The 27,821-nt window shown below is 43.2% G+C and overlaps 1 protein-coding gene across 9 annotated transcripts in view; it reads right to left on the bottom strand.

The window, feature by feature from the left end:
• Nucleotides 1-27,821, bottom strand: part of LOC144043056 (trinucleotide repeat-containing gene 6A protein-like) — a 55,586-nt gene that overhangs the window by 1,051 nt on the left and 26,714 nt on the right. For 7 of the 9 annotated variants that reach the window (XM_077556280.1, XM_077556282.1, XM_077556281.1 and 4 more), the window contains 23 exons: nucleotides 27,394-27,441; nucleotides 24,410-26,431; nucleotides 24,163-24,325; nucleotides 23,588-24,054; nucleotides 23,162-23,287; nucleotides 21,474-21,635; nucleotides 16,423-16,611; nucleotides 16,150-16,313; nucleotides 15,932-16,009; nucleotides 13,516-13,674; nucleotides 12,017-12,151; nucleotides 11,774-11,890; nucleotides 10,719-10,838; nucleotides 10,497-10,574; nucleotides 10,242-10,416; nucleotides 9,969-10,109; nucleotides 9,159-9,329; nucleotides 8,937-9,077; nucleotides 7,501-7,608; nucleotides 6,907-7,137; nucleotides 6,208-6,278; nucleotides 5,987-6,126; nucleotides 1-4,944 (listed from right to left, as the gene is read on the bottom strand). The exon at nucleotides 1-4,944 is cut by the window's left edge and continues 1,051 nt beyond it. In XM_077556280.1, the coding sequence (XP_077412406.1) occupies nucleotides 4,596-4,944; nucleotides 5,987-6,126; nucleotides 6,208-6,278; nucleotides 6,907-7,137; nucleotides 7,501-7,608; nucleotides 8,937-9,077; nucleotides 9,159-9,329; nucleotides 9,969-10,109; nucleotides 10,242-10,416; nucleotides 10,497-10,574; nucleotides 10,719-10,838; nucleotides 11,774-11,890; nucleotides 12,017-12,151; nucleotides 13,516-13,674; nucleotides 15,932-16,009; nucleotides 16,150-16,313; nucleotides 16,423-16,611; nucleotides 21,474-21,635; nucleotides 23,162-23,287; nucleotides 23,588-24,054; nucleotides 24,163-24,325; nucleotides 24,410-26,431; nucleotides 27,394-27,439 (5,553 nt within the window). In that variant the 5' untranslated portion in view covers nucleotides 27,440-27,441 and the 3' untranslated portion in view covers nucleotides 1-4,595. The remainder of the gene's footprint in view (nucleotides 4,945-5,986; nucleotides 6,127-6,207; nucleotides 6,279-6,906; nucleotides 7,138-7,500; nucleotides 7,609-8,936; nucleotides 9,078-9,158; nucleotides 9,330-9,968; nucleotides 10,110-10,241; nucleotides 10,417-10,496; nucleotides 10,575-10,718; nucleotides 10,839-11,773; nucleotides 11,891-12,016; nucleotides 12,152-13,515; nucleotides 13,675-15,931; nucleotides 16,010-16,149; nucleotides 16,314-16,422; nucleotides 16,612-21,473; nucleotides 21,636-23,161; nucleotides 23,288-23,587; nucleotides 24,055-24,162; nucleotides 24,326-24,409; nucleotides 26,432-27,393; nucleotides 27,442-27,821) is intronic. The other 2 variants (XM_077556287.1, XM_077556288.1) reach the window with 2 other exon arrangements.

The raw sequence follows: 27,821 nt of genomic DNA, 5'->3' as shown, positions 1-27,821 counted from the left end.
TTTTGTTTTGAGGGTGGTGGTGGGGGGGGGGGGGGGGTCGTTTTTGTGTGTCAAGCATTTTTGATCGCCATTAATTGCCACTGGGTGTTTGCTCACAGAAGAGTTCAGTCGAGCGGAGAACATAGTCACATTATTCTTCTTAAATAGTACAAAGTAGTAAAGTATCAGCCGCCAGCTTAGCGACCGCCCGCCCGCCCCTCACCTCGCTCCATCTTGGGAAGCTCCTGGGCAGCCCTGGAGATTGTACAGTGCTCAAGGTGGTTCTCGCTCACGTTTTCCTTACGTCATCTTTACGGCTTCAAGCATTCCACATTGTCCTGCTACTTAAAATACAGACAAACACACACATTCACATAAAAGCCCCCCCCCCCGTCGCATTTGGCATCATCTGGTCAAATCACACACACACACACACACACACACACGCACACACAGACAGACGGAAATCAAGTAGTATAGCCAAGCAGTATAGTGAGCGTGTTGCTCTTCCCTTCTCCACACTCAAAACGAAAAACTGCTGAGTCATGCTGCAGAAAGGGCGGGCGGATAGCAAGTGTTGCCCCTCGAAGCTGGGTTTCCCCCAAACGTGGGCACCATTTTGTAGGAGGCACACATTATCTTGGCAATGAGTGTCTGTGGTCATGATGGCTTCGATAGCAGTAGTTTATGGGCAGGATGTGCTGATGGTGTTTGTCTAACCTTCCCCCCCACAACATATTGGCAACAATGCAAGAAAGTTGCCTATCCAAGGCCGAGGAGAAGGAATTGAAAACTAACAATCTGGACAGAGAATGCCTTCGACGCAACTCCAAGACCATCTGTGACGATGCCGTTCGTCAGCGTCTGGAGGTGAAATAATTCCGGGAAACCCTTCTTAGCGGTGAGGACAAACTGACGCTGGATCAGTGAAGACAAAAGAAAAGCAAGTGGAAGCTCGGGCAAACTGATCCAGGATCAGGCGAGGGAAAGGGCAAAGCGGTGCATCCCAGAAAAAGTCAGCCAATCGCGTCACAACCTCCTGGCCTTGCTTCGCCTTCCCTTCAGTCGCCGCTGTGACCATGTGTTGCCATGACAACTAGCGGTTCACTACAGTACGCCGACATGACATTAAACAAGACGAGCACTGTGTCACTGTCCAATAAAAAGCATGCATGTCTTAATGTTTGATTTGGGTTTTATCCTTACATATATATATTTTTTATTTTTTATTATGCAGCAGCATTTGCTACATGGGATTTTTTATGTGGCCACAAAATGGATACAACATGCTCATTTTAGGCCATAAAAGAGGTACACAGTACAGCAGGAGAGCTGAATAGTAAATTGCCATTCATTTGATGTAATTTTAAAGAATAATGCTGTATTTAGATTTTTTTATTATTATTAATTATCTGTTTGGGGGAATTTTATGTATAAAAAAATATTAGTGGTATCAGTGACTCCTCAAGGTTGCATACTAGTACTGGCATCAAACATCCCCCTTTTTTTTTTTAATATTGAGTGAAATTTCACAACAGGTGACTGCTGCAGTCTAAAGTTTTTGTCTTGTGTCAAGTAAGCCAGTTCAAGAGTTTAATTTAGACTAAAATAATACTTTAACACCAGCTAAAAGAGCATGGGAGTTCACATTTGCTATAAAGTGCACCAAGAAATGCCCCGCAACCTACTAAACCTCAATTTGCTTACCCAACTGCCCACAAATGATAATTTGGTATTTGTGTATGTATGCATTTGGTGCACATTGCTTTACATCCTACATTGTGGCCACAATTGAAATTCTTGTCTCCACTGTGCAGTTAAGTGATGAATGTGATGACAAAACGTCAACATTGAGGATGCATGCATGCTGACTGGACAGCAACAAGTGGTCGAACGCAACTCCACGCCGCTGTTCCAACAGAGGTACCAACGAGACAAGTTGCTGCTTTTCCACCCCCCCCCCCCACGCACACACAGACATTTTTCAACAAGGTACAGCGCCATCATCTTCAGCTCGCCGCCTCTTCTGACCGATGATTCCTTCCAAACGGCTTTGCTCTGCTTACGCGGCCCCTTCCGAGCCACCAAGTGCAAATTCCAAGGACATGTCAGTTAAGTCAACCACAAGAAAATAAAACTAACAACAACATAGGGTTCAGATGTTCCTCTTGATAAAATGTGTCAAACGAGATCCACAACGCGCGCAACATACAAATCAGTTTAAGCAAAGAGATGTGGAATTAAGTAAACTAGTATTTTTGCTTGATTGAATTATTTGGTAGAGCAGTTTAATACTGGCACGCACACACACGCGGCTAATACTCATTGTTTAGAAGTCACTGCTAAAGCCAAGGTGTCGTAATTGTCAACTAAAAGCCAAAAGTGACGGCGGGGCCACGCACACACTGAAGAGTTTAAGGTCCGCGGCTTCGCTAATGCTCATGTGCACACTGACTGAAGCTGTTTTTTTTTGTTTTTTCTTTGTTTTCAAAGCCACAACCCCCACCCCAAAAAAAAATAAAATAATCCGAGCATCATAGGAGCTACACAACGACAGCTAAGATACAACCATGGGCGCACATTCACACATTATTGATCAGTTTAAGATGCCCCCCCTCCCCTCCCCTCCCCCGCACAACAATACAATCATATTCCATTTGTAAACAGGTAGAAGCCACTTGACTTGTTGCATCTGCGGACACAATTGGGATCAAGGCAATGAAATGTGGACGACTTTTGCTTCACCGTTTAAAAAAAAAGCAAACAAAAAAAAAAAAAAAAAAACAATGCTGTCGCTTCTTTCCTTTTTTTTCTTTTCTTCCAAAAACACTGTGGCAATGAGAGTTAAATATGTCGTTTACAATGTTGTCGTACTGAATGAAACATTTAAAAGTTGTCAGACGTGAAAGAGGGGGCGGGGGGGGGGGGGACTAATCAAAAACAACAACAAAAAACTTCTCAGTAGGCTGTGAGAAGCTACAGTATGCATAGATACAGTTTCACCTTTCTCTTGGTTTATACAACATTTGCACTCCCCCCACTGTTGATTTGAACATGGGTGGAGTGGAGGCCGCGCACACACACACACACACACACACACACACACACACACATTCTCTTCATCTCTCACACTCACGCGCGCGCACACACACACACACTTGGACCCCCCCAACCCTCAAAAGACAGCATATTGAAAGCAGTGTGTTGAGCTTCTCCAGCTTAAAGCAGTTATTTGGCAGAGAAAAGAAACTTACAGACCATATCATACATCTCGTCTTCAGTGCTAGAAGTTGGATTTTCCTTTCCTACAAGGAGGAGTAGTAGTAGTTTTTTTTCCTTTTCTTTAAATCAACTATAAGGGGGGGAAACTGGCTTGATTTCCTGAGAACCATTGCTGGTTATTTAGCAGACAAAGAGGAATAATTCAAATAACCAACACCATGGCCAAAAACACTGATCCGAATTCCCAGAGTTACAAAGCATCATCTTCATCCTCGATAAGATTTTTTTTTTGTGTGTGATTTTTATTTTATATCTTTTATAAATGTTTTTGATTTTTTTTTTCACATTTTTGTATTTTTTTTTTTAATGAGCATTTTCTATTTTACTCCATCCTCTCTTTAAAATGGAGGATGAACACACGTTGCGCCTCCTAAGTCTTGTAAACAAGAGGTTGCAGAGTGTGGCACCTCCAAAATATTGAAAGCCTATTTTCAAAGTGCTGTTCCCACCCTGGCCCACTCGGGGGCTCGAGGGAGGGCTTGCTAGATAGGCCCCGGCCCCTACATTAGGGTCGCTGGGGCTTGCTAGTCCCAGCTGCGGCTACAGTCCTTTGCACTGCAGAGCTCAACGTTCTTTAGTTTTCAAACAAACATTGGTGCAATACTTTTGTCTCACTTTTTTTTTAATTTTTTTAATTTTTTTTTTTACTATCCCCAGATAATCCCTCACAAATTAGCTTTACTTCTTCTTCTTGAACTTATCTGTTGATCTTGAACTCCACGACAACGCAGTAAGGTAGGCGTGCCAAGGCAAGAAAGGAGCGCGCGCAAATACACGCGCGCGCGAACACACGCACACACAACACAGCCACGCATACACGGTAAGGACCTCAATGAGTAAACAGCTACACTGGAAAAACTGGCTGCTCCCTCTATATTGCAGATTAAATATATACTGAGAAAAAAACACATTCAGTGCAAAGTTTAAAAAGCTCTTACTCCAACATTGTCAGCAAAAAAAAAAAAAGAGAAAAAAAATGGAATTCAAATAACATGACGAATGAAACAAATATATATATATATAATAATAATGAGCTCGATTGAAGCTTTTTTTTTTCTTTTCTTTTTTTTTCTCGGTGTGAAAGAGCACTACCTGGAAGCAAATATCCATCCGTTCACATTATAGAATTGGCCTGCAGGATTCAAGTATTCCGACTGATATGTTTTTGGGCTAAAACAAAGTGGACATTATGTGCAGAGAGAGAAACGTAACTTGTTTTCCACAGGGAAAACCCCGTTTTGTTGAACATCTTGTCATAAGTGAGTAGTGCCACTTCTTCTGCTTTCATTCTGCTGATTATTGACAATTTGCCACTGACCCTTGCCGGCGCTCGCTCACATGGAGTCCCCGGCGCCCGCCAGGTGATCCACCGGGAGGAAGGAGCCGATTGAAGAAGGGCTGCCCATCCGTCCCACCTCCGTGCCGCTGGGGCTCCCCCACAGGCTACTGGAATAATTGGGCCCGCCCCAGAGGGAGGAGCCGTGGAGGTCGCCGCTGTTCCACTGGATGGGCTCGGCGGCGCGGCTGGGAAAAAGGTGGGACTGATCCATTCTGCTCTGAGACGAGCCAATGGCCTGCCAGCCCGAGGAGGGCGTGGCCAATGACTGCCCTTGTGCAAAGAAACGGCTGATTTCCTCCTCGCTGGCAAACTTGGCCAGAATAGTCGTGTTCCCCAAAACACACCTGCGCACAAGAGCAACGAGCGTGAGTCAATCGATAGGATCATTGATTTAAAAAAAAAATTAAAAAAATGTTTGTGACAGCTCTAGTCATTATACAGCCCATCCTTCCAATTCTCTATGCAATTTGTCTTGATTAGTGCTGCAGGTGTGCTGAAGCCGACCCCAGCTGACTTTGGGCAAGAGGCGGGAGCCACCCGGGACTGCTCAGCAGCCAATTGCATTCTTACAGTCGCTCAACTGAAATTATTTTTCACAAGGCAAACCCCTACCTACTTTCTATATCAAAACTAATGTCATTGTTTTTTGGGTGATATTAACTCTTTGACTGCCAAAAACGTTAAATAACGTTTAGTAAAATCCTATGGAGGAGTGCCAAAGACGTTAAAAGACGTTTGTTTCAAAACTGAGGTGAAACTAACCATTTTCTATTGTTGATTACTGAAAAACGGAATAAGGTAGAAACAAACTTTTTTTTTTCTGATGAAAGATGAGAGTCCAATCCTTCATTTGGTAGTATGTGTGTTTCCATAGTCCAAACACATATTTTCTGTGGACCTTGAAAGATCAGTCAAAAATGCTTAAATCGGCTGACACCCAAGGCATCCCTTTTCTGAAAACGTCTGGCAGTCAAAGAGTTAAAGCTTGAGATGAATTTTAAGCTTTTAGTAGCTGTTAAGATGTAACCATTAAAATGAAGAGATAATAAATCACTTATTTCACTCACACTCTGTAGTGAGTTGTGCACTGAATCTATATAATGGATATCACTTTTTGAAATTGTAAAACAAGTGTTGATTTTGCCTGTCAACGTCTTTCTGACTGATTTAGAATGCACAAGTTTAAACTCAAATGTTGATTAGAGACATCCAAAAAGGGGCATACTGTAGTGAACTTGTTGGCATGTGTAAATCTCATTTTGTTGCAGGTGACACGATGAATAAGAATGTTGCTACACGCGTAGATGAGGGTGACCTAAAGGGTTTGCTGGGATATATTACCGCAATAGAGAAACGGGCAAGTGCAAATGTCCCGAGTGTTCTTACATGTGCAGGCTTTTCTGGGCCTTGGCAGCCTCATCCTTGGAGCTGTAGCACACCACAGCGTTTCCATGCGGCAGGTTGAGGTGGAATGTGATCAGAGGGCCGTGCTGCATACACAGAGTCCTCAGTGTGGAGCCGTCAATCTGGGGGGGGAGCCAGTGACCAACAGTTAACAACACTAATTAAACGCACGCTGTAAATAGGCTTAATGCTTGCGTGTATACCTGAGGTGTGAGGTTTTTCAGAACAAGCCATTGGGTTCTCCCTGAGCTGCTGCCGTCACCCCAACTGGAACCTGACAGAAAACACAAACAACAATTAATAATCAGGGATGTGATTTGACTAAAGTGAAATTATCTGAAAATTTAGCCGGGGGTCTGGGGGCCAAAGCAGACAAAACAACGGCATAAATTTTCAATGTATATTGAACTATCCCATATAAAATGGCAGTTTTAGTCAACTCAAAATCAGTCACATTCAAAAACATTGGACTGCCTTTGCTTTTAAAAACTATCACTGAGAATATCATCATATCTAACTAATGTGATTACTAAGTTAACACATAAATAATGTTGAAGAGTTCAAATTTCATGAACAAATAATTGTATCATGACCAAATGAAAAGTAACTCATATTAGAGCATACCACAAATGTCTTTGTTATAGCAGAAGATGTTATCTGTCGGAGTCATGTACATACACAATGAACTACTAAAAAAAAAAAAAAAAAATTCGGAATTTTTTTTTTTGGGGGGGGGGGGGGGGGGTAAAAAGCGGAATTCCGCGAATTAGCGGAAAAATCACATCCCTGAATAATACTCATGATGACGACATGACTACTACAAGTGATATAGAATTTGTATGTCGGCAAAAACCTAAATAAATAAGTCCCATTTCTGTTGACTTTTTGTGCATATATCTCACCAGGTGCATATGTGGAGTCAGTGGAGCCCCACCCACCCAGCCTCAGGGCCGAGCCATCCCAGCCGGAGGAGGCCGAGCTGGGCTTCTGACTGGTGAGGCCAGGTGGGGGTCTGGAGGGGGCCGCCACGGGCAGCACCTTGGAAGTCAGGGGGACTTTCCACAGCTCATGGGCCAGAGAGGAGTTAGATACAGAACCAACGCCGGGAGACCATTTTGACTCACTGGTTCTGGCTGCATAAGACATGAGAGCACAAACAACTTTGAACTCAAAGAAAAAGCCAACGGTCAACGTGCATTTGACCCACACTGCCATGCAATTTAAAAGATCCTAATTCCCAGCCATTATTCTCCAGGCCACTAACTAGTGATTCTAGAGTCCTTCATGTTTCTGAGGTTTCTCTACTCCAACACACCTGATTCAATGATCAGGATCATTATCAGGCTCCTGCAGAGCTTGCTGCTGATCTTAAATATGAATCAGCTGTGTTGAACGTGGGAAACCTCTAAAACATGCAGGAGTCCGGCCCCGGAGAACCGGACTTTGACACCACCTGGTCTAGAGCATCTGGAAGTGTGACAATAAGGAATGCATACCTGAAGTGCTTTGTGCTGTACTGGTGAGGGAACCGCTGTGGCTGGAGGCACGAATGGATGACCAGGCACTGTTAGAAGGCATCGTGGTGTTCAGTGATGAGGATGGCCCTGGTGGTCAAACGCAGCGCAGGGGAATTAGGCACCAAGTCAATCCAATCTGATTCTAGCGTCACACACTTAACTCTTTCACTGCCACTGACGTTAAAAGACGTCAACTAAAAACCTACGGAGGGCCACCAATGACGTTAAAAGACGTCATCCAATTTTTTATTTTTTTTTGAAACGGGTGGAGGAAAGCCTTGGCCAGCTGCTGTGAAAGTTTCAAGCAGGTCTAGTGAGCCTAATGACTATTTTTGGCCCCTAAATGGCAGCAATGACTCTCTTTTGACAAGATTGGGTAGGCGTCAGCAGAAGATGTGAGGCGGGGCTAGAGTGTTTGCAAGCAGCTCACGGTCGAGCCGTTTTTTTCAAAGACGAGAAGCATCGACCAACGCTATAAAGAGCACATTGATGACGACGATGATCATCATCGATGATGATGATGATGGTGATTCCGAGGTTGACGGCGAAGTTGGAAGCATTGACGCGGCGGCTATGACGACGTCATAAAAGGTTCACGGGCTAGCGATGGCAACACCGGAAAACGCGGAGCACAACCGAGCACGCTCAGGCGGACGCTCAGGCGGACGTTCAATCGGACGACGAAGAGTGCCCCGAGGCCAATGCATATTAATCGGAGTGTGTACAGTCTGCTACTTGCTATTCCCCGGAAAAAAAGGCCGTCTGCACGCGAAACGGACAATGGAAAGTGAAAGTAATCTGTTTTGCAAACCCTGCTCCCTCTCCTTGCACGCAGGAGAGCGTTACAAAAAGAAAAACTGTATTTGAAACATCCACATAATTGTAAATAGTACCACAGTTGCACACATTTGTAAATAGTTAGCGAAATTGTTTTGTCAAATTGTTACACTGTTGAATGGAAATAAACGTATTTTGCAAACTAAAAACACTTTTTCATTGTTGGTGGTGGTGTATTACAGAAGTAAAGCACTATTTAGGTGTTTGTGGCATCATTCATGGACAAAAAGAAGTGTACAATTCACTAGAGTGCATGAAATAACATCGTTTCACAAAAAGCTCTTTTTCTCCGCTTTTTGTTTCAAAACAGAGCATTTCGGTGAAAGTAACCATTTTCTATTGTTGATTACTGAAGAACGGAATGAGGTAGAAACAAACTTTTTTTTTCTGATGAAAGATGAGAGTCCAATCTTTCATTTGGTAGTATGTGTGTTTCCATAGTCCAAACACAACATTTTCTGTGGACATTGAAAGATCAGTCAAAATGCTTAAATCGGCTGGCACTGGCGACATCCCGTTTCTGAAAACGTCTGGCAGTGAAAGAGTTAAAATTTGTGTTCACCAGCCACATGTCTTACCATTGTTCCTGTCCCTGAGGTGGTCTGTGTCACGGACGGTGTTGATGGACAGGTTATTAATGACACTACCGGGGGTCACATAAGGGTCAGTCTCAGGGTCAATGTTGGGGTAACCTTTCCAAGGTTCACCAGGTCGGAACTCTAAACAGACACACGGTCATTAGCTGCTTTCTAAGGAAAACACTGCGCTGCGTATCAATGAACATCAACTCTATGACGTACCTGGGGGCCAGGTGACCGTGTTTCCATGGGGTGGGGGGGAATTGGCACGGGACGGCCAGCCGTCGCCCACTGAGCCCATTGATTGGCCGGGAGGACTCAGGGGAGATGGGCCAGGGGACAGGAAGTCATAAAAGGGAGAGTCCTCCAGACGCAGCCCTGACGAAATAGCACCTTTGGGACAAACACAAAACAGGAGACACACGGGAAGGACGTTGAAAATGGTTTTAAATAGTGCTGTCGCTTTCAGTTTGACAGCTCTAGTTCTAAATTAAACTTTGTCTTGCTTTCTATGGCCACATGTTTAGACAACAAACTATCTAGGCCTTGGGCAATGAGGAAAACAATGAATGCAATCAATCAAAGTCTACTTGATTAACAAAAGTTATAATGATCAATCACTTCCTCGCACCCATCTTGTAGCTGAGGATAATACTTCCACAATAACATCAGACTTTTAACTCTTTGACTGCCAGACGTTTTCAGAAAAGGGATGCCGTGGGTGCCAGCCCATTTAAGCATTTTGACTGATCTTTCAAGGTCCACAGAAAATTATGTGTTTGGACTATGGAAACACACATACTACCAAATGAAAGATTGGACTCTCATCTTTCATCAGAAAAAAAAAATTGTTTCTACCTTATTCCGTTTTTCAGTAATCAACAATAGAAAATGGTTAGTTTCACCTCTGTTTTGAAACAAACGTCTTTTAACGTGTTTGGCACTCCTCCCTAGGATTTAACTAAACGTTATTTAACGTTTTTGGCAGTCAAAGAGTTAATGTGATCATTAGAAATGTAAAGTCAAGTGTACCAGATTTGCTGTTCTGCTCCAGAGGGTCAGCAACCCACAGTTTCTTCAGTCTGGACTGGGGTGGTTCTTTGAAGCCTAAAGCTCCGCCAGCATTAGTACCAACACCCATGTCCAAGGATACATTCAGGTTAGAGTTCAAGCCTGACGGAAAGGAGAGAGGAATTACAGTTAGCTTTTGCTTCATCAAACAATCTACACAGTATACAACAGGTCATTCTTATACATAACGATCTGACTGCTTTTATTAAAACTGTGTTTTTGTAGTTAACATACTTAAAGGGAAGTTGCTGAAGGATCCAAGGGTGGAAGCATCCTTCTGCATCTCGGGGCTATTGTGGGGCAAGTAGCTGTCTAGGTATGGTTTGAGGGCTGGGGACTGCTTCAGCATAGAAGCGTCCAGGTGACGCGGCTGCTGCATCATCGATGGCGATGAACCGATAGGACGCGTCTGAAGACAGCAGGGTTGACGTTACAAAATAAGAAACCCAAGAAAAGAACTACAAGGCGTACAAATTGCGATAAACAAACCTGCTCAGGCGGTCGTCCCACAGGCATCACTCTCTGGCTCTGAGCCTTCTGTTGCTGCTGCTGGAGGAGGATAAGCCGCTGAAAAAAGAAAAAGAAAAGGGGGGTAGGGGGAGAAAAGTTATAAACTTGTAGCTGATGCAATCGGTTTGTGGGACAGCTTCTGATATAGAATGTAGAAAATGAAATGTTTAGTTGTTAATTTGACCATTTCTGGCACGTTACCTGGAGTTGGGTCAGCTGGTTGAGTTGTGAGAGCTGGTTAAGCACAGCCACCTGCTGAGGGCCTAACAGAGGGTTCAGGGCTCCATTACCACCTGGGTATTTCAACAGGGATGGAGGGACCTGAAAAAAATACAAGGTTTCTATCAAGGCATTCCATGCTCTTTTTTTCCTTAAATTCTGTTCAAACTATGAATGACTTTAAAGTGGAAGTCACCGTAAACATTTCTTAACAATAATATGTTACCTCACTAGTCTAAACATGACATTCTGGTTAATATTGTGTTAGTGGAATATGAGTTATGAAGCAAAATCCAGCTGTTTTTAATCCATCTCAGGGGGCGGCCATTTTGCCACTTGCTGCCAACTGAAGATGACATCAATGTTGCTCAGGTCTCAGGCAACGGCCAATCACAGCTCACCTGTTTTCTGAAGTTGCACTGTGATGTCCTGAGCAACTGTGATGTCATCTTCAGTCGACAGCAAGTGGCAAAATATCTCCCCCATGAGATGAATAAAAACAGCTGGATTTGGCTGCTTAACTCATATTCCACTAACACAATAGCAACCAGAATATCATATTTAGATATACAGTATATATAGGGGCTGCATAGAACATATTATTGTCCCCCAAAAAATGGGGAGGTGGTATGTGGGCGGGGGGGGGGGGGGGTGGGGGGGGGGGGGGCTTCCCTCAAACTTGACTCAACTCATGGTGTTCTTATCAGGGAAACAACATTTTGAGGCGTCATATATTGCAACCTTTACAATATTATTTCTTATTGAATCAAGGTTTGCCAAGGAAAAAAGTGGTTAGCCCTGGTACTACAAAGAGGAAATGGGCGAGAAAACAAAAAGGGAGAGCGTGGACAGGCGGTCCGCAATAATCTCCCCATTCATTGACAATACGCGTGCATTTCCATGACAGGCACTCTTTTCACTTCACTTTTTCAGCGACGGCACATATGAAACCTGAACTACAGTTAAGGAGGAATTGGGTACAAAATGTTGGCATAAAGGAATAATTGTTCTATCAGGTTAAGCGGTGCGTGTGATACCTGAGAGGGCATGATGGGAGGAGGCACTTGGTTACGAAAGTTGGGATGAGGGAGTTGAGATTGCAGTCCGCCGCGACCCTGTGCTAAGCTGCTGCCACTCAACATTGGGTTTACATTCTAGGTAAAGACACAAGACAAAGAAAACAAATGTATATTATCTTGATAGTCACACATGAACATCTTATCAGGAGCAGCCTTGATGGAAACGCAGACATCCTTTCCTTGTGATGCTTGCACACTCACCTGCCGAGAGACGCCAGGACTCGAGTGGGCAGGCCCAGAGTCGTGACATTGAATAGGCTGAGTGGAAGTGGGAGGGGAAAAGCTCATGCTTTGACTGGAGCAGTGCTCCTCTGAAGCAGAGAGGGAAACTGACAGCTGCGGAAGCAAGGCCGGGTGCACAGGAGATCGATCGCAAGCACGGGGGAAGTACAGTGCCAGCCACACACACACACACACACAAACAAACACACACACACACACACAGGGAAGAATGTGGTTAATTTGTGGGGGGAAAAGGAAGAGTGAGGTGGCGCCCGTGAAGTAAAGAAGGGTGCAAGAGCAAAGCAAGAGCAGCAAAGAGAAGACCAAAAAAATAAAATAAACCCTGGCATGTAGTCTACTATTACTTCAATGTAGTCCAATATCTACTATAAGCAGTCTGTTATTGCTTTTATGGTCAATAACACATGATGATCATCTAAGCAGCAGCTCTTACTGCTACTGTAATCATGATGCAAATGAAAAGTACAACAAATGTCAAACATATGTGTAGTGTCTTAACATGGCCACTGTGAGGCGCAGCACATCAGTAAGAGCACTTGTGGCAGAGATTGCCGCAATCAGGAAAGTGCCCCACAAGATTTGCCCCGCATCTTCACACATTTGCATAAACACTCACTAAACCTTTTTTTCGGGTGTGTCTTTCATTCAATCAAACAATGCACAGTGAAGCAGTTGAGTCACCAAATGTGATTGCAAAATAGTTACTCATCAAGCAACAAGCTTGGCTAAAGATCTTCAAAAACGTGTTTACTCTAGTAAATTGATGACTATGGTATTCTTTGATTACTTATTGTATAATACAGGGATGTGATTTGACCAAAGTGAAATTATCTGAAAATTTAGCCGGGGGTCTGGGGGCCGCCGGCCCCCCCGGAGCTCATGGGTTTTCCGTGTTTTTAAGTACTTTCAATGCACTCACATGACAAAGAAATAGACAAAACAACAGCATAAATTTTCAATGTATATTAAACTATCCCATATAAAATGGCAGTTTTAGTCAACTCAAAATCAGTCACATTCAAAAACATTGGACTGCCTTTGCTTTTAAAAACTATCACTGAGAATATCATCATATCTAACTAATGTGATTACTAAGTTAACACATAAATAATGTTGAAGAGTTCAAATTTCATGAACAAATAATTGTATCATGACCAAATGAAAAGTAACTCATATTAGAGCATACCACAAATGTCTTTGTTATAGCAGAAGATGTTATCTGTCGGAGTCATGTGCATACACAATGAACTACTAAAAAAAACAAAAAAAAAACAAAAAAAAAAACAGAAATTTCAAATTTTTATTTTTGGAGATAAAAAAAGCGGAATTCCGCGAATTAGCGGAAAAATCACATCCCTGATAATATGACAATGTAATTGCAATATCTAAGTTTTGCGTCCCAGGGTGGAAATTTCATGTTCATCTTAGGTTTGAGGACAAAGGTTTTTCAGGATTACCTTGTCATAGTAAGAGCTGCGATCCATGGGGTTATCTTTGGGGAGCTGGTGTTGAGAGCCAGGATTTTTCCCCATTACGCCGCTGTAATCCATTGTGTCCATGCGCTTGTCCTGTACCATACCTGCTCCAGTTTTCATGGAATCGTCCGGAGAGTCTCGCTAGAAGAAGAATCGCAAGAAAAAAGATAATTCAGATGACAAGAATTAAGATGGATCCCAAAGGAAAACACATTGGGTGTCAGCTCAATTAACAACAATAATAATAACAACAACAACAACCGCTTGCGGCTCACTGAAGTTATACAAAGTTAATGCTAATGTGAACAGTAGTGATACACCGAATATTCGGCCACCGAAAATTTTCGGCATTCGGCCGAAATAAAATTAAAGACGAAAGGATTTGGCCGAAAGAGGACGTTGTAGTGACGCAAGCAAAAAACAAAACAAAAAAGAAACGCTGCAAGAAAGCGTCTGTTTCAATTAAACCCCAAACGCGGGGGTGAGTGTCCGCCTCGGTGCTCGCTGGCGTTTGTGAGTACCGGCAGCTTCATTGTGCGCACCGGAGATGGAGCGTGTCGCTTGGTAAACTGTCAAAAAAGAGAGCGCTGCCGAGTCCTACTGCACTACAGGTGGGCCACTCTTTCTCCTGCAGCGCCTTCTTTTTTTTTTTTTTTTTTGATGAGAGACCCTCGAGCGCTTCCACTTTTTCACTTGCATTCTGGTGGCCGTGCTAAATACTTTAGCTGATGTTAGCACTATTGCTATCAACAGTTTTAAACAAGTTAACACTTACCGCTATCTCCGGGTGGCGACACACTTGTACAGGACGCCGTGTGTGACTTTGCAGTCTGTTTCCAAAGCCGATTGGCTGGTGCGAAGAAATGTATTTATTTTTATACATTGGTGAATGTGCCGATTTTAACTGCGCCTCAACGTGTCCTGCTCCAAATAGCCTACAAATGTGTTATCCGCACCGCACGCATTTTGTGCCTGCCGGTGCGAAGTACTGTACATTGACTATAAAGTGCAATTGCACCGCCAGAAAATGCTCAGTTGCTCACCCCACGTTTGGTGTGTAATGTACCTTTCGCCAACATGTCTTTGATATGGACACATTTCAATTTAAAATGTGCTTTTTTTAAATGCCTGAGCTTAATAGGCCTAAATATTTTATAATATTATAATTTTAATTAATTCTAATAAATGCAATGATAATTTAAAAAAAAAATGGCATAATTTGTTTGCAGCGTTTCAATTTTCGGCCAAACATTTCTCATTTTCGGTTTCGGCCCAAACATTTCATTTCGGTGCATCCCTAGTGAACAGCAATGCTAATGACCCCACTAAGCGTTGACATTAGCATTAGCATCTAGCTTTGTTGTGCTAGTGATCAGTGCAAAAAACAGCTTTCGATTGCCGCAAAGCGTTTCAAATTGGGTGGGAGGTCGCTGTCTGGGCCTGTACCGGACATTCGGGTTTGGTTGGTGTACTGTGTATGTAGTATTCTCAGCAATCAGTCTTCTATTATTTTTTAATTGATTTTATTTACAGCTCGTAACACAGTGCATGACATCCTGGTAATTTCTTCTGTCTGAGTCATGTACGCCATCATATGGGTGCTACGAAGTGTTCAGACCGAGACACCAGATGACAAACTTGTGTTGCTGGTTAAACAGTAGTGCTCAAGTCAACTTTATTATTATTAAAGATAGTCCTTAATGTTACTTGAAGCACTGCTGTATTCCATTTAATTCTTTGCACTTTGTTGTATCACTGGGGAAAAAAATGTTCAACCACATATTTTGATTATGACTTTTTCTCAGTTTCATTTTATTTATTTAAATTCATTGTATTGTGTGTTCTATAGAAAATATGTATTTCATGAAGAAATTGGAGAAAAAAATGCCATTCATTTTATGCAATTTTAATGAAAAATGCTTTACGGAGTTATATTCTTAACAATTATGAAAAAAATACTTCACCCAACCGATTCAGTTGGCATACTTGCTATTGGTTCTGCTACAGAAGCTCTGTGCCCTGACCGCGCTTTGGATGCTTATAAAAAGGCCACGGCCGGCATGCGGGAAACCTGACTGCCATTTTCAGTTATGTTGGCCCTTGAAGAGTTGGGCTCTTTCCCGTTCATGGCACTTGGCCATAGCATGTCAAACATGGGAACTGCCTATTTAACACCACAACCGTGTGAGGAAAAGGATTTGATGCTTGTAAGAAACTGGAGGTGGCATCACTTTTGCAACAGCTTGAAATGCAAAACGATCACAAGTAGAGTATTTGGCATGAGGTCGCGTTTAAATGAGGGCAAATGTTTGTACCCATTTGCTAACACTTTGGTTTGTACGTAACCCATGACATGACAAAAGAACCTCAATGGCAACACCCGTGGTGGAACACTTACTGAAAAGCTCATGCTGTTGAACTGGTTCATGAAGGGTTTCATCCACGGCTCGTCTGGTTTGTTGACTGGTTTATTCATCTGCAAACAACAAATAGCAGTTAACAGTTTGGAAATGTGTTGCAGCAATTGTAGTGACTCACGACTTTGCATGGTGGACAAATGACACATTTTAAACTGATTTACTGATGCACAGTGCTGGTGCTTCGGTAGAAACAAACCTTGCAGGATCCCTTTTGCTTGTAGTTCCAGGTGTTTTGGTCATGTGATCTGTTGTCCTGTTGGTTGTTAGTCCAAATGCCAATCTCCACCTCCTCCTCCTGGTCCCAACTGTTACCCATTGAGTTATCACCCCGCCATGTGTCCATTGGTTTGGAACCAAGACCTAACAAGAGGAAAACAAACAAAACACTGAATATTCAACTCGTTAACTTTTTAACAGAAGCCACACAAAGCCACAATTTAATTAGCAGCGAACTTGCTATTATACTAACCAGACTTATGACGACCTCCCCAGACAGATGCAGGCTCTCTATTATCCCGGGCCGGTTCATTCCAGCTAGAGCGAGTGTCCACTGGCTTCCCCCAGGCAGATGTTCCATTGTCCACTGTCACAGGCGGAGCAGAGCTGGGTTCACTCCATGTTGAGGACTCTTTCTGCTGGGGATAAGGCTCACCCCACCCTAAAGAAAAGCACAATTTAAGATGCCATTTTAAGTACTGTAATATCATAACTCTAAAAGTGAAACATGAAAATGAGGTTGGCCAGTGTAAACCGTCAGAAAGGTCCTCATACAACATTCAGAACATACTGTATGCCATTCAGCCCTCCAAAACATGTATCAGAATTCTCCTGCTGACCCACTGTTTGCTGCAGTCAACTCCCACTGTCACATGTGAGGCTAATGGTCTTCATTTATGAGGGTTTGTGTTACAGCTGACCGACAAGCTCCAGTAGCTTCTCCCACCACTGGATGCGTTTGGGGAGAGGCCAAGGATACCTTCTCAGTAAAAATAGGCCAGATCACAGGGTGGCCCCGAGGCTCCAGTGTCCCATATGTAACAAGGCAAGCACACAAGCTAGCACAAATTTACAAGGCTTCTAGAAATGCATGCAAAGATAGATAGATACACTGTCTCTCAGGCTCATATCTCACCGAGCGGCACAGGCTTGTGATTCTTCGGCTGGCTTTGTTCAATGTTGCAAAACGTTGGAAAGCCCCTTACCGCACTCTCAAACCCTCTTTATGCCCTTAAGACTCAAAACAGTTTTCTTGTTGCAGAGAAATTTTGAGCATGTTCAAAATGTAACTGCAATAGAGCTGTAATAATTATTCAATTCATCAACCAGTAATCAATTATCACTATATATTAACAATTGCGTAATCGTTTGGAGCCCATTTTTGGGTTTAGAATTGTCTAAATCCTCTGATTTCAGCATACCAACAGTAATTGTTCACTGATTTTTGCAGTCTTTCATAAAAGAAGACTGATTATCTTCTGTGTTTAATCAAAATAAGACATTTGCAAACATCTGTTTTTACTTTGGAAAACAATGACTGAACCAGTAACTTAGAACAACATCAATGCCCCTTTTTTAATAAATCACTACGTATATGAATATGAAGTATGAAATAAACACCAAACACTGGTTAATAAAAAGCAATCTGGGAAAATGCTTTTGTAATACACTTTACTGCTAAATTAAAATGAATCTGATTGGTCGATTAATCGACTGAATAATCAATACATTAATCGATTCTAAAAATATTCGATAGTGACAGCACTAGACTGCAACAAGAAAAACACACCCTCACAATTAGATGCTGAATGATTATGAAAATAATCTCGTTTCAATTTTTCTTCTCAAAAAAATGCGATTACATTTTTTCAACATCCTTTTCAATGATTTTCTTTTTTTACCCAACAGGCAAATAATTACAATAGGCAATATCAGATGTTAAGATAAAGGCATACGAAGCCTTGATATCAAAAGGTTTTTACAATTACAGGTTTAAACTTACTAGATACTTTATGTAGTCTTGTTCACCATGACAACATACAGACAAATATAGGACAACTTACTAGGACGCTTCCATTTACAACAATTTGACCAGAGGATGTGTTTTGAATGGTCACCACTGTAGCACCCTGTGCAAACCGAAACACTACTTGTGCAGCACACAGACTGCTGTGGTGGTTTCACACTACAGGTTGTCGGGCAGACACTCAAATTCATCAGCCGCATAATCACATGCACACACAGTTAACATAATGCGCAACACTACAGCAGGCAAAGTCATAATTCTGTTTCGTAATAAAGATCAAACATGTTAGACACTCGTCTCAAGGTCTCATGAGACAAAAAAAAAACAAAAACTCAGAAAATTACACGCACCTACAGCGGCAACGTTCCTGCTCCCTCTTACCGCGCTGCGTTTCAATGAACATTTAAATCGCAGCTTTCGCAATTATGTAATCCCGTTATGTCAAATTGCGATTATATTGCAAATTCAATTAATTGCTCAGCCCGATTCGCAAGCTTGCATCGTGAGATATGGGCTTAAGATGTCTGCAAAAACACTACTACAGGCAAAAGGTGAAAGAAAACACCCCAAAATTGAGAACTCCCATTTCAACATTTTGGTAGCTTGCATTCCTCTACCTATAAAGATTTTAGCTCTAAATAACTAAAAGTTGTACCTACGACCTAATATATATATGTTTTTTTCAGATTCAAAATCCTTGGCAAGGGAGGGAAACCTTATGAATATGAGCCATATAGACCAAGCCAATTGGAATCAATCCACCATGCAATTATATATATATAAAAAAAGCCCCACAACATGGCACTCTCAATGGTCATAACATAAAAGATGTGTTCAATCATTGATATATATGTATTCCCCCCCCCTCCATATATTTAGTATGGCCTTAACAAGGACCTAAAGCTAAAATTGGACTCTTAAACTGAAATGTTCCCTGGAAAAAGGTCCCAACTGTGAGTGTTGCCAAACTAGTCATACATACATACATACTAGTCATCCATGGCTCAGTGTAGTATTTGAGCCATTTTATAAACACAAGATACTTTTTCAATGGAATCTCCCCTCCTATTAGCAAATGCATCTTCATAGAATCTAGAAATGTTAAGTAACTCCTCATAGTAGCTGCCTAGGTGGCCCCAAACTTCCTCATTATCCTCTTTGCTGCTCCAGTTAGCTCAGTTGACAGAGTCCCTGTATAACCCTGACAGCCCCTCCCTTTGCTTTCACCAACTCGCTCACACAGACAGACCGTTCCCATTTGCACACAAGCCCAGCCCGTCAACTGCATGTCTCTAAACCCTAACAAAAGTCTGCATTTCTATTGCAAGCGCAATTGGCAAGCAAGAGAGAAACAGCCTAATAAAAGGGGGAAAGCAGTGTTGTGGTGGTTGTGTGTGTGTGTGTGTGTGTGTGTGGGGGGGGGGGGGGGGGCATTCAAAGATGCACTTAGCATTCTTAAGGGATGACTCAACCACATTCACTTACAACTTGCAGCAAAGATGAGGACTGTATACGTTTGCTGCCTCCAGACTTTCCAACTACTTCTCTGTAGATCTGAGTGTTTGGATGTAAACTTTATTGTAACGGTAATACATTTTAAGTGTAACTATTAAAAGGGATACATATTTTTCTATCATTACAGGCAAACAGACGAGGCTTGTGCCAACATGTCCATATTAGCTTCATTTCACAGCTACCTTTCCCTCCCCATTTCTGTATTGTTTATACTTGTGTTAAAGCACATATTGTATCCAAGAAGAGTAAGCCCCACACCTTACAGGCATTGCGTGCACTTGGAATGACGGAATTGAGTTTTGTTGTGAAGATGAATCTAATGATGTAGCAACACTGCCCACGACTCTGAAGATAAATGTTGGCATCTAAGGCAAATGCGGTATATCCAGGCCACACATTCAATATACAGACTGCTAAAGAAGGTGAGTCATGAGTTGCCATTTTCTTTGCGACAAAGTAGGTGAAAAGAAAAATCTAATATAAATGACTTTCGCCCAAACGACAAAGTATCTACAAAATCGAGTACACCCCTCACATTTCTGCAGATATTTGATTATATCTTTTCAAGGGAAATCACTGTAGGAATGACCCTGACAATGAAAAGTAGTAAGTGTACACCTTATATAATAAGTGTTAAGTGTGTTGTTCCTTCAAAATAACTTAAAATACAGCCATTAGTAGCTAAACCCCTGGCAACAAAAGTGAGTACACCGCTAAGTGAAAACGCTCAATTGCCAGTATTGTGCGTGGCCACCATTATTTTCCAGCACTGTCTCAACTCTCTTGGGCTTGATATTCATGACCTCACACTCCTTCACCTTCCCCGTTGAGGATACCTGAGAGATGTTCAATAGGGTTTAGATCTGGAGACGTGTTTGTCCATGAACGTTCAGTGACCACAGAGCGGCCAACCAACTGAAATTCACTTCCAGGACAATTTGCCTGAAATTCCATATTTTTAACCTTTTGTCAAGAACAATATCGTGGGATTGCACTACACCACAGTACATCTTGCAGTACACATACTGTATATTATGTCGCACTAAAACCTCTCAAACATGCAGGACTCAGGCCCCCGAGGACCAGACTTTGACACCACTAAGGTAAGTAGATGCATGAGAATAACCATAAGCAGGTCCTATTGCAAGGTGCTCTTGGGGCTGTTTGCTTTCGGCTTGGGGACTATGACTACAATTCTTCTTTGACTTGGCACTGAGGCGTTGTCTCTTCGAATTTAGTCTGCTGGTAGGATCATGAGATTCCCTGGGTGAGCCCGGGTACTGGCAAAAGGCGCAGCGAGCATTACCCTGCTGACCAACCCAAGGGTCAAGAGTCCACCTCGGTCAGAACACAAGCGCATGGAGAACTCAGAAAAACGGGACTCCCACACACAAGGCTTAGTTCTCGCTCCAACACTTTTTAACCTCTATATAAATGACCTGCCCTCCCGGAAGATCTTGCCAAACTGGACCAGTTCTGCAAAACCTGGCACCTAAAACCAAGCCCAGAAAAAAAACGTCTTCACAATGTAAAAGCCGCCAGAGAACTAAACATTTACTGGAGCAGACTCAAGCTTAAGCATGCCTCGAATCCAACCTACCTTGGAGTGACCCTTGACAGGACAGGAAGATTTAAAAGGGGACGGCTGCTAAGGTGAAGGCACGAAACAACCGGCTTGCAAGCTTGCTGGTACAAAATGGGGGGCCGGCAGCCTTCACCCTGCGCACTTCAGCATTGGCCCTTTCATACTCTGTAGCAGAATATTACACCTCTTTCTGGTCCGGGTCGTCCTACATCAACTACGTAGATAGTGGATACCCATCTTAACACAACCATGAGAACCACAACACCGCTCCCCTGATCGTCAAACACTTTTCGGTGTCATTCAGTGTTTTCACATGAAAAGATGTAATAAAATATCTGCAGAAATGTGAAAGGTGCACTCACTTTTGTGAGCTGTTGTATTTATCCAGTAAACTTACCTGAACTGCCACCTTTGTCTTGTCCATGAGTCTGCATGGGCTGAGAATGATGTGTTGAGCTATGTGATGGGTGAGCTTGATGTTGAGAAGATGGGCCCATGTTGTCCTGGTCTGACTGGCCGGTTCTGTTCCACTTGTTGACAGCTCCACCATGGTATTTCACTATTGTTGGAAAATAGATCAAAAGGACAGTTAACTCTTTTACTGCCAAAGACGTTAAATGACGTTCTGCAAAAACCTACGGAGGAGCGCCAAAGACGTTAAAAAACGTCCTCCCATTTTTTTATTTTTTTTTTTTTGAAACGGGTGCTGTGAAGGCTTGCGGAGCTCTCCTGAAAGTTTCAAGCAGGTTTCTTGAGCCTAATGACTATTTTTGGCCCCTAGAGGGCAGCGATGACTCTCTTTTGACAAGATCGGGTGGGCGTCAGTAGAGGCGGAGCTAGAGCGTTGAGCAGGAGATCAGAATGGAAAACAAAGGAAAAATGGCGGCCGGTCGCGAGGAGCTAACGCCAGAGCCGTTTTTTTCAAAGACCAAAAGCATCGCTAAAAAAGCACATTGTTGATGACGATCATCATCATCGATGATGAAGATGATGGTGACTCCGTGGTTGGAAAGCATTGACGCGGCAGTAGAAGACGTTAGATGGAGCTAGATGGAGGAGGGAACGGGCAATGGCGAGCGTTTGCAAGCAGCTCTACACTTACAAGACGAAAGGCATCGACCAACGCTAAAATAGTACATTGATATCCATGATGATGAAGGTGAATCCGAGCTTGACGGCGAAATTGGAACCGCTGACGCGGCGGCTATGACGGTGTCGTAACGCGGAGCGCAACCGAGCACGCGCAGGCGGACGTTCGATCGGACGACGGAGAGTGCCCCGAGTCCAATGCATATTCATCGGAGGAAGTGTGTACAGTCTGCTACTTGCTTTTTATTCCCCGGAAAAAAAGGCCATCAAGAAAGTGTAACGTTTGTACGCAAAACGGACCAATGCGAAAGTGAAAGTAAACTGTGTGCGAGTCCTGGCGTCTCCTTGTACGCAGGAGAGCGTTACAAAAAGAAAAACTGTATTTGAAACATCCACATAATTGTAAATAGTACCACAGTTGCACACATTTGTAAATAGTTTGCGAAATTGTTTTGTCAAATTGTTACACTGTTGAATGGAAATAAACGTATTTTGCAATCAAAAAACACTTTTTCATTGTTGGTGAAAGCGTTTTACAGAAGTAAAGCACTATTTAGGTGTTTGTGGCATCATTCATGGACAAAAAGAAGTGTAGAATTCACTAGAGTGCATGAAATAACATCGTTTCACAAAAAGCTCTTTTTCTCCGTTTTTTGTTTCAAAAGAGAGAATTTCGGTGAAAGTAACCATTTTCTATTGTTGATTACTGAAGAACGGAATAAGGTAGAACCAAACTTTTTTTTCTGATGAAAGCTGAGAGTCCAATCTTTCATTTGGTAGTATGTGTGTTTCCATAGTCCAAACACAACATTTTCTGTGGACCTTGAAAGATCACTCAAAATGCTTAAATCGGCTGGCACTGGCGACAACCCGTTTTTGAAAACGTCTGGCAGTCAAAGAGTTAAAAGTAAAATAAATGCCTCCATGTTTTACAACTTACTATGAAGATCAACAGGACAAGTTACATCAAGGAAATTTTAATTTAGGTGCCCTTACCAGGATCTCCCCAAGCTGCAGTTCCATCATCAATCTCCATTCGTCGACGAACAGATTCTGGAGAAGGCTCCTCCCACCCAGCTTCGTCCTTTTGACCCACTGAGGGTATGGGACCTCCTAACCAGCCTGATGACGGAAGCAAACCAATCCATCATCAAGTCTTTGCATTTCATCGAAGGTTTAAGAACAGCACACAGGTGACTAGTAATTTACTAGTGAGCAGTAACACAATGTGAAAACTGGTGGTGGTTATTGGAAATGTACAAGCCCACTATTTAAGCATTGCCAAGGTGCCCTTAAGCAAGGCATTGAACCTCCAAGTGTTATTGCCACTGTGCAGTGACGTCACTCACTGAAATGGGTCCTAATTAGTGCAAACGTTATTGAAAGTACATATATCATAACCAAACACGAACATTCATTTACCTGTCGGCTTGTTATTGGCCCTTGACATGTTGGACTCTGGACCTTTTCCCCACTCGTTGGAAGTATAGGGGGGTTTAGAGTTGGCATCGCCCCAGTTCTGGGAACCCTGGTTGTTCTTCACTGGCTCTCCCCAACCCTGGCTTTTATTTTGAAGGTTGGGTTTGGAGTCACCCCAATTGGAGCCTGGGTTTGGAGTATTCTGGTCTGGAGTATTTGAGCCTCCACTTCCTCCCCAGGTGTTACTGCTGCTAGTATTGGTTCGCCCCGGCTCACTCCAGCATCCAGAACCTGATCGGTCACTGTCACTGTCCCAGCCCACTGACCCGGCACCCTTGTGGGGATCTCCCCAGTGGTTGTTAGAAACGGCTCTGGAACTGTCTCCAGCTGTACCCCAACCTTCATCCTCGTTGCCACTGCTGGAACCCCAGCCCTGCTGCTGTTTGGGCACATTAGTCCATGTATTGGACCTGGAAGTGAAATGAAGATTTTTGTGATTTGACCATGTACAATGTGTGAAATGGGCAATCTTTTAGCAGTCCAAATGAAAAAATATTGTTGCGTAATTTCTCACTCACCTGTCATCTTTGCTGATTTTGTTGCCCCCTTTGTAACTGGATCCATTATCCCAGCCACCTCCACTTGCTGGACCTTTGTTATCCCACCCAGAGGTTGCTCTTGGCTCTACCCAACCAGAGCTTCCTGTATCTGGGCCGGCACAACCTGGACCATCGCCCCACCCTGTTAGTATAAAAGGGAAATAGTTGTATTTTACATGTTCCCTCTAAATGGGATGCATGTTCTTATCCACACTGTCAGACATACCTGTACCTCCAGGGGACTGGGTAGGAGCCATTTGTGCGGGTGCGGGTGCTGCTGTTGCCCAGCCCGAGCGTTGTTTTCTTTCATCTCCTCTGAGAGCCAGTTGTTGCTTGTGGGTAGCACTAACATCCCACGCAGTATTCTGTCGTATGGGTGTTTGTCCCCATCCAGTATTGGATAGAACTCTTGGGTCCACGTCAGTTTTACTCTGAAATGATATGATTGGTGACGGATTGTTGCCTTTTCTCCGATTCCCTCCTTTTGACAGGGCATTCTCTCGGTCAGAGCTGGATTGGCCTCCAGAGCTCTCGGCACTTCCCTCACTTCCTCCAGAGCGGCCCCAGACTCCTGATACACCTGCCAGGCTTGTGCTACTAGGTCCTCCACTTCCCACACCCATGGCATCATCCTCCAGGCTCTTCCAGCCATTGTTAGCAACACTTCCTTTATGACTTTCAGCATCCGAATGGTTGTTCCCATGGGTTGATCCCCACTCTCCATTTGACAGCTTGTTAGATGTGGAGGAGGAAGATGAGGAGGAAGATGATGCACTGCTTCCCCAGGGGCGAGATACCCCTAAAGAAGAGCTCACTGTAGTTTGGTTCACAGTCCCTGGCACTTGTCCTGTGGAGCCTGGGATTTGATTTGTACTGACACCCCAGGGGTTGTTGCTCTGACTCGCATTTGGGTTACTGGCAGGCCCCTGATCCCAGCGTGAACCCCCAGTGTTGTGGTGGTTATTATTACTCTTAACAGCAGCAGTAGAGGACATTTGGGAATTCCCAGCCTGCATTAAGGCAGGGTTTTGTGGGTTCACAGTGTCTGAATTTGGGGGACCCTTATCTCCAGAGTAGGTAGATGCATCCCAAGGCGTACCAAAGGTTCCGGAACCCCCCACCTCTCCGAGAGCGCGCTTGGGGGCAGATGAAGGGTTTCCATTGGGCAGTGGACAACCACTCCCTGCTCCTCCAATTGAGCCCCAGGAACATTCCCCGCTCAGTTGAGGTGAGGCGATAGAGTTTGGTGGAATAGAGGTCATTGTTGTGTTAGTAGTAGTATTAGTAGTAGTAGTATTTATCGTCATAGTGTTATTTGGTCCATTGGATTCAGTGTTAAGGTTGGCGGGCTGCAGGCCACCATTTCCACTGTTGCTGCTTCCTAACACATTGATGCTTGGTGTACCATTATTCACCTCCATGTCTTCAATCATGCTATTGTCTGGAGCTGCCATGCCACCCCATCCCAGCAAGGGGCCCTGTTGGGGGGCTACACCCAATTTTGGATTCATCCCCTGAGGCTGTAGAGGCCGTTGGCCCTGGGACATTGGGCTCAGGGTTGAGTTTTGTGGCCAGGCACCATGGTTGGCATTTGGGGGTATGGTATTTGGAGTCAATCCTCCATTTATGCAAGTGGTGCTTTCGCTGGAAGCCATCATGGTGGTGCCTGACTGAGTGCCCCAAACACTGCTGTTATTAACAAGCTTGTTGTGGTTACCCATGTTATTGCTGCCAATACTGCTGGACCCGGCCACGGAGAAGTGAGGGTGTCCAGTAATGTTGCTATTTCCATTTTTTGCACCACAGATTGTTCCAACTCCTCCACCATTAACCTGACGACTATTGCCATTGCTGTCTCCGTTCAAAGAAACGCCGACCATCATTTCAGAGGAAGGAGTGAATGTTGAAGAAGACTCAGCAGAAGAAGCATTTGCTGACATCATCCCAGTCGTGACAGCAATCGGGGCAAAGTTATTCTCTGAGCCAGTCGACGGGCTCGAGTCTGCATCCATGCATTCTGACGCCAACTCGGGGTCTGATCCTGACCCACAGCCGGAGGAGGAAGAGGAACAAGAGAAAGATGAAGATGAAGGGGGCCAGACAGAAGAACTAGTTGAAGAGGGGTTGTTGGCTTTATCTGTGCTTCCGTCCACTATGACCTTTTCCCAGTTGCTGTTGCCGTCACCACTGCAGGGAGAGCCAGAAGACCAGGGCTCATACTGTGAGTCCAAGCCAGGGTGTTCCAGGCCTTGAGGGAAAGAGAGTAACAGAAGCCAAGTGTTATACACTTTGATGAAGGAACAACATATTGTCTACAACAGGACAATGGGTGTGGTTGTAAATGGCCTCCTGTTCGCCAAAAATGCATCTCTACTTCCTCCAACAAGCCACCAGTACAAATGTTCGGAGAAAAGGGCCAGCTCTCAATAATGACTCATTGTTCACTATTTTGTCACTACAGCAAGAACACAAAACATGCACAAGCTACAAGTAATTAATCAAGCACAGCAAAAAGCTCAATAGGCGCAATAAGAACACAGGAAATAAAAATGAGTTGGGAAAGTGATCGGGGTAAAATGATCAAGAACAGGCGACAGATTTCAGAATATACTAAATTTGATTTTTTTTTATTTTTTAAATTTCATCCATAAATATTTATAATCACTCAGAATATTTGTCTGAGCGTGATTAAACTATACTTCTGCAAATCTGTGACAGTGTCGCATGTATCTTTTGTACTTTTCTAGATCCATATATTTCAAGACTAAACCTAACCAACTGACAGCCATCATTAGGTCGAAATAAACCACAAATTTACATACATCATTGACATAAAATCAGACTAAAATTTTACCGTTTCAGTTAAATTAGTTAAAATAAATTAACATTATTTTCTAAGTACCAATATAAGAGAACACATTTTTAGACCATTTGTCATTACTTTTTTTTTTGTTTTAAGTCAAAAGTTTACATAGTGTATTGTGTCTCACACTTTCTCATAGATGTGTGCCAAATGCCAGCAGTGACCCTTCATGTGTTCCAACTAAAATTCAACTTCCACTCATTCAACCGTCAGATTCACTGATATGCCATGAGAGAAATGCATCCACAGTCAAAGTCAGGGGATACGGACTGGTTAGAGAAGAGGCACAACACTAAACACTAAAAGAAAGAAAGGAATGAAGAAGAAGATAGGGAATGTGTCGTCACCTGTTTGATTAGGGGAATGGCTGACGGAATCCCGAATGGGAGCCATGCCTGGAAAGAGAGAGGGTGAGAGAGGAAAGGCTATCAAACAGACAGATCTTTACCTGAGGACAAAAATGTAAGACGGAGCATGAAAAGAAGAGTGACAGAACAGAATAAGAAACAAGTAAACAAGAGAAAAAAAGTTACAAGGGATCAAAGGCAAAAGAGAGAAGCATTAATGAGCAGATTTAGCTAAAATGCAGAACTTAAAATGCTAGTTGCAAATTCAAACCAAAATAATTATGTAACTTTAAGTATTACTATACAATATTGGCTGCATTTTTTGCCACTAGTTTACGTAAATGATCTTTAGCGAAGTTTGGCTGTGTGAGTGAGAGAGGAGGAGATAGAGAGAGGGGGAGGGAAAGAGAGAGAGAAATGAGGTTTGT

Source organism: Vanacampus margaritifer, chromosome 2 (genome assembly GCF_051991255.1).
Source record: "Vanacampus margaritifer isolate UIUO_Vmar chromosome 2, RoL_Vmar_1.0, whole genome shotgun sequence".
Lineage (NCBI taxonomy): Eukaryota > Metazoa > Chordata > Actinopteri > Syngnathiformes > Syngnathidae > Vanacampus > Vanacampus margaritifer.
This window is presented reverse-complemented; position numbering and strand designations above follow the sequence as displayed.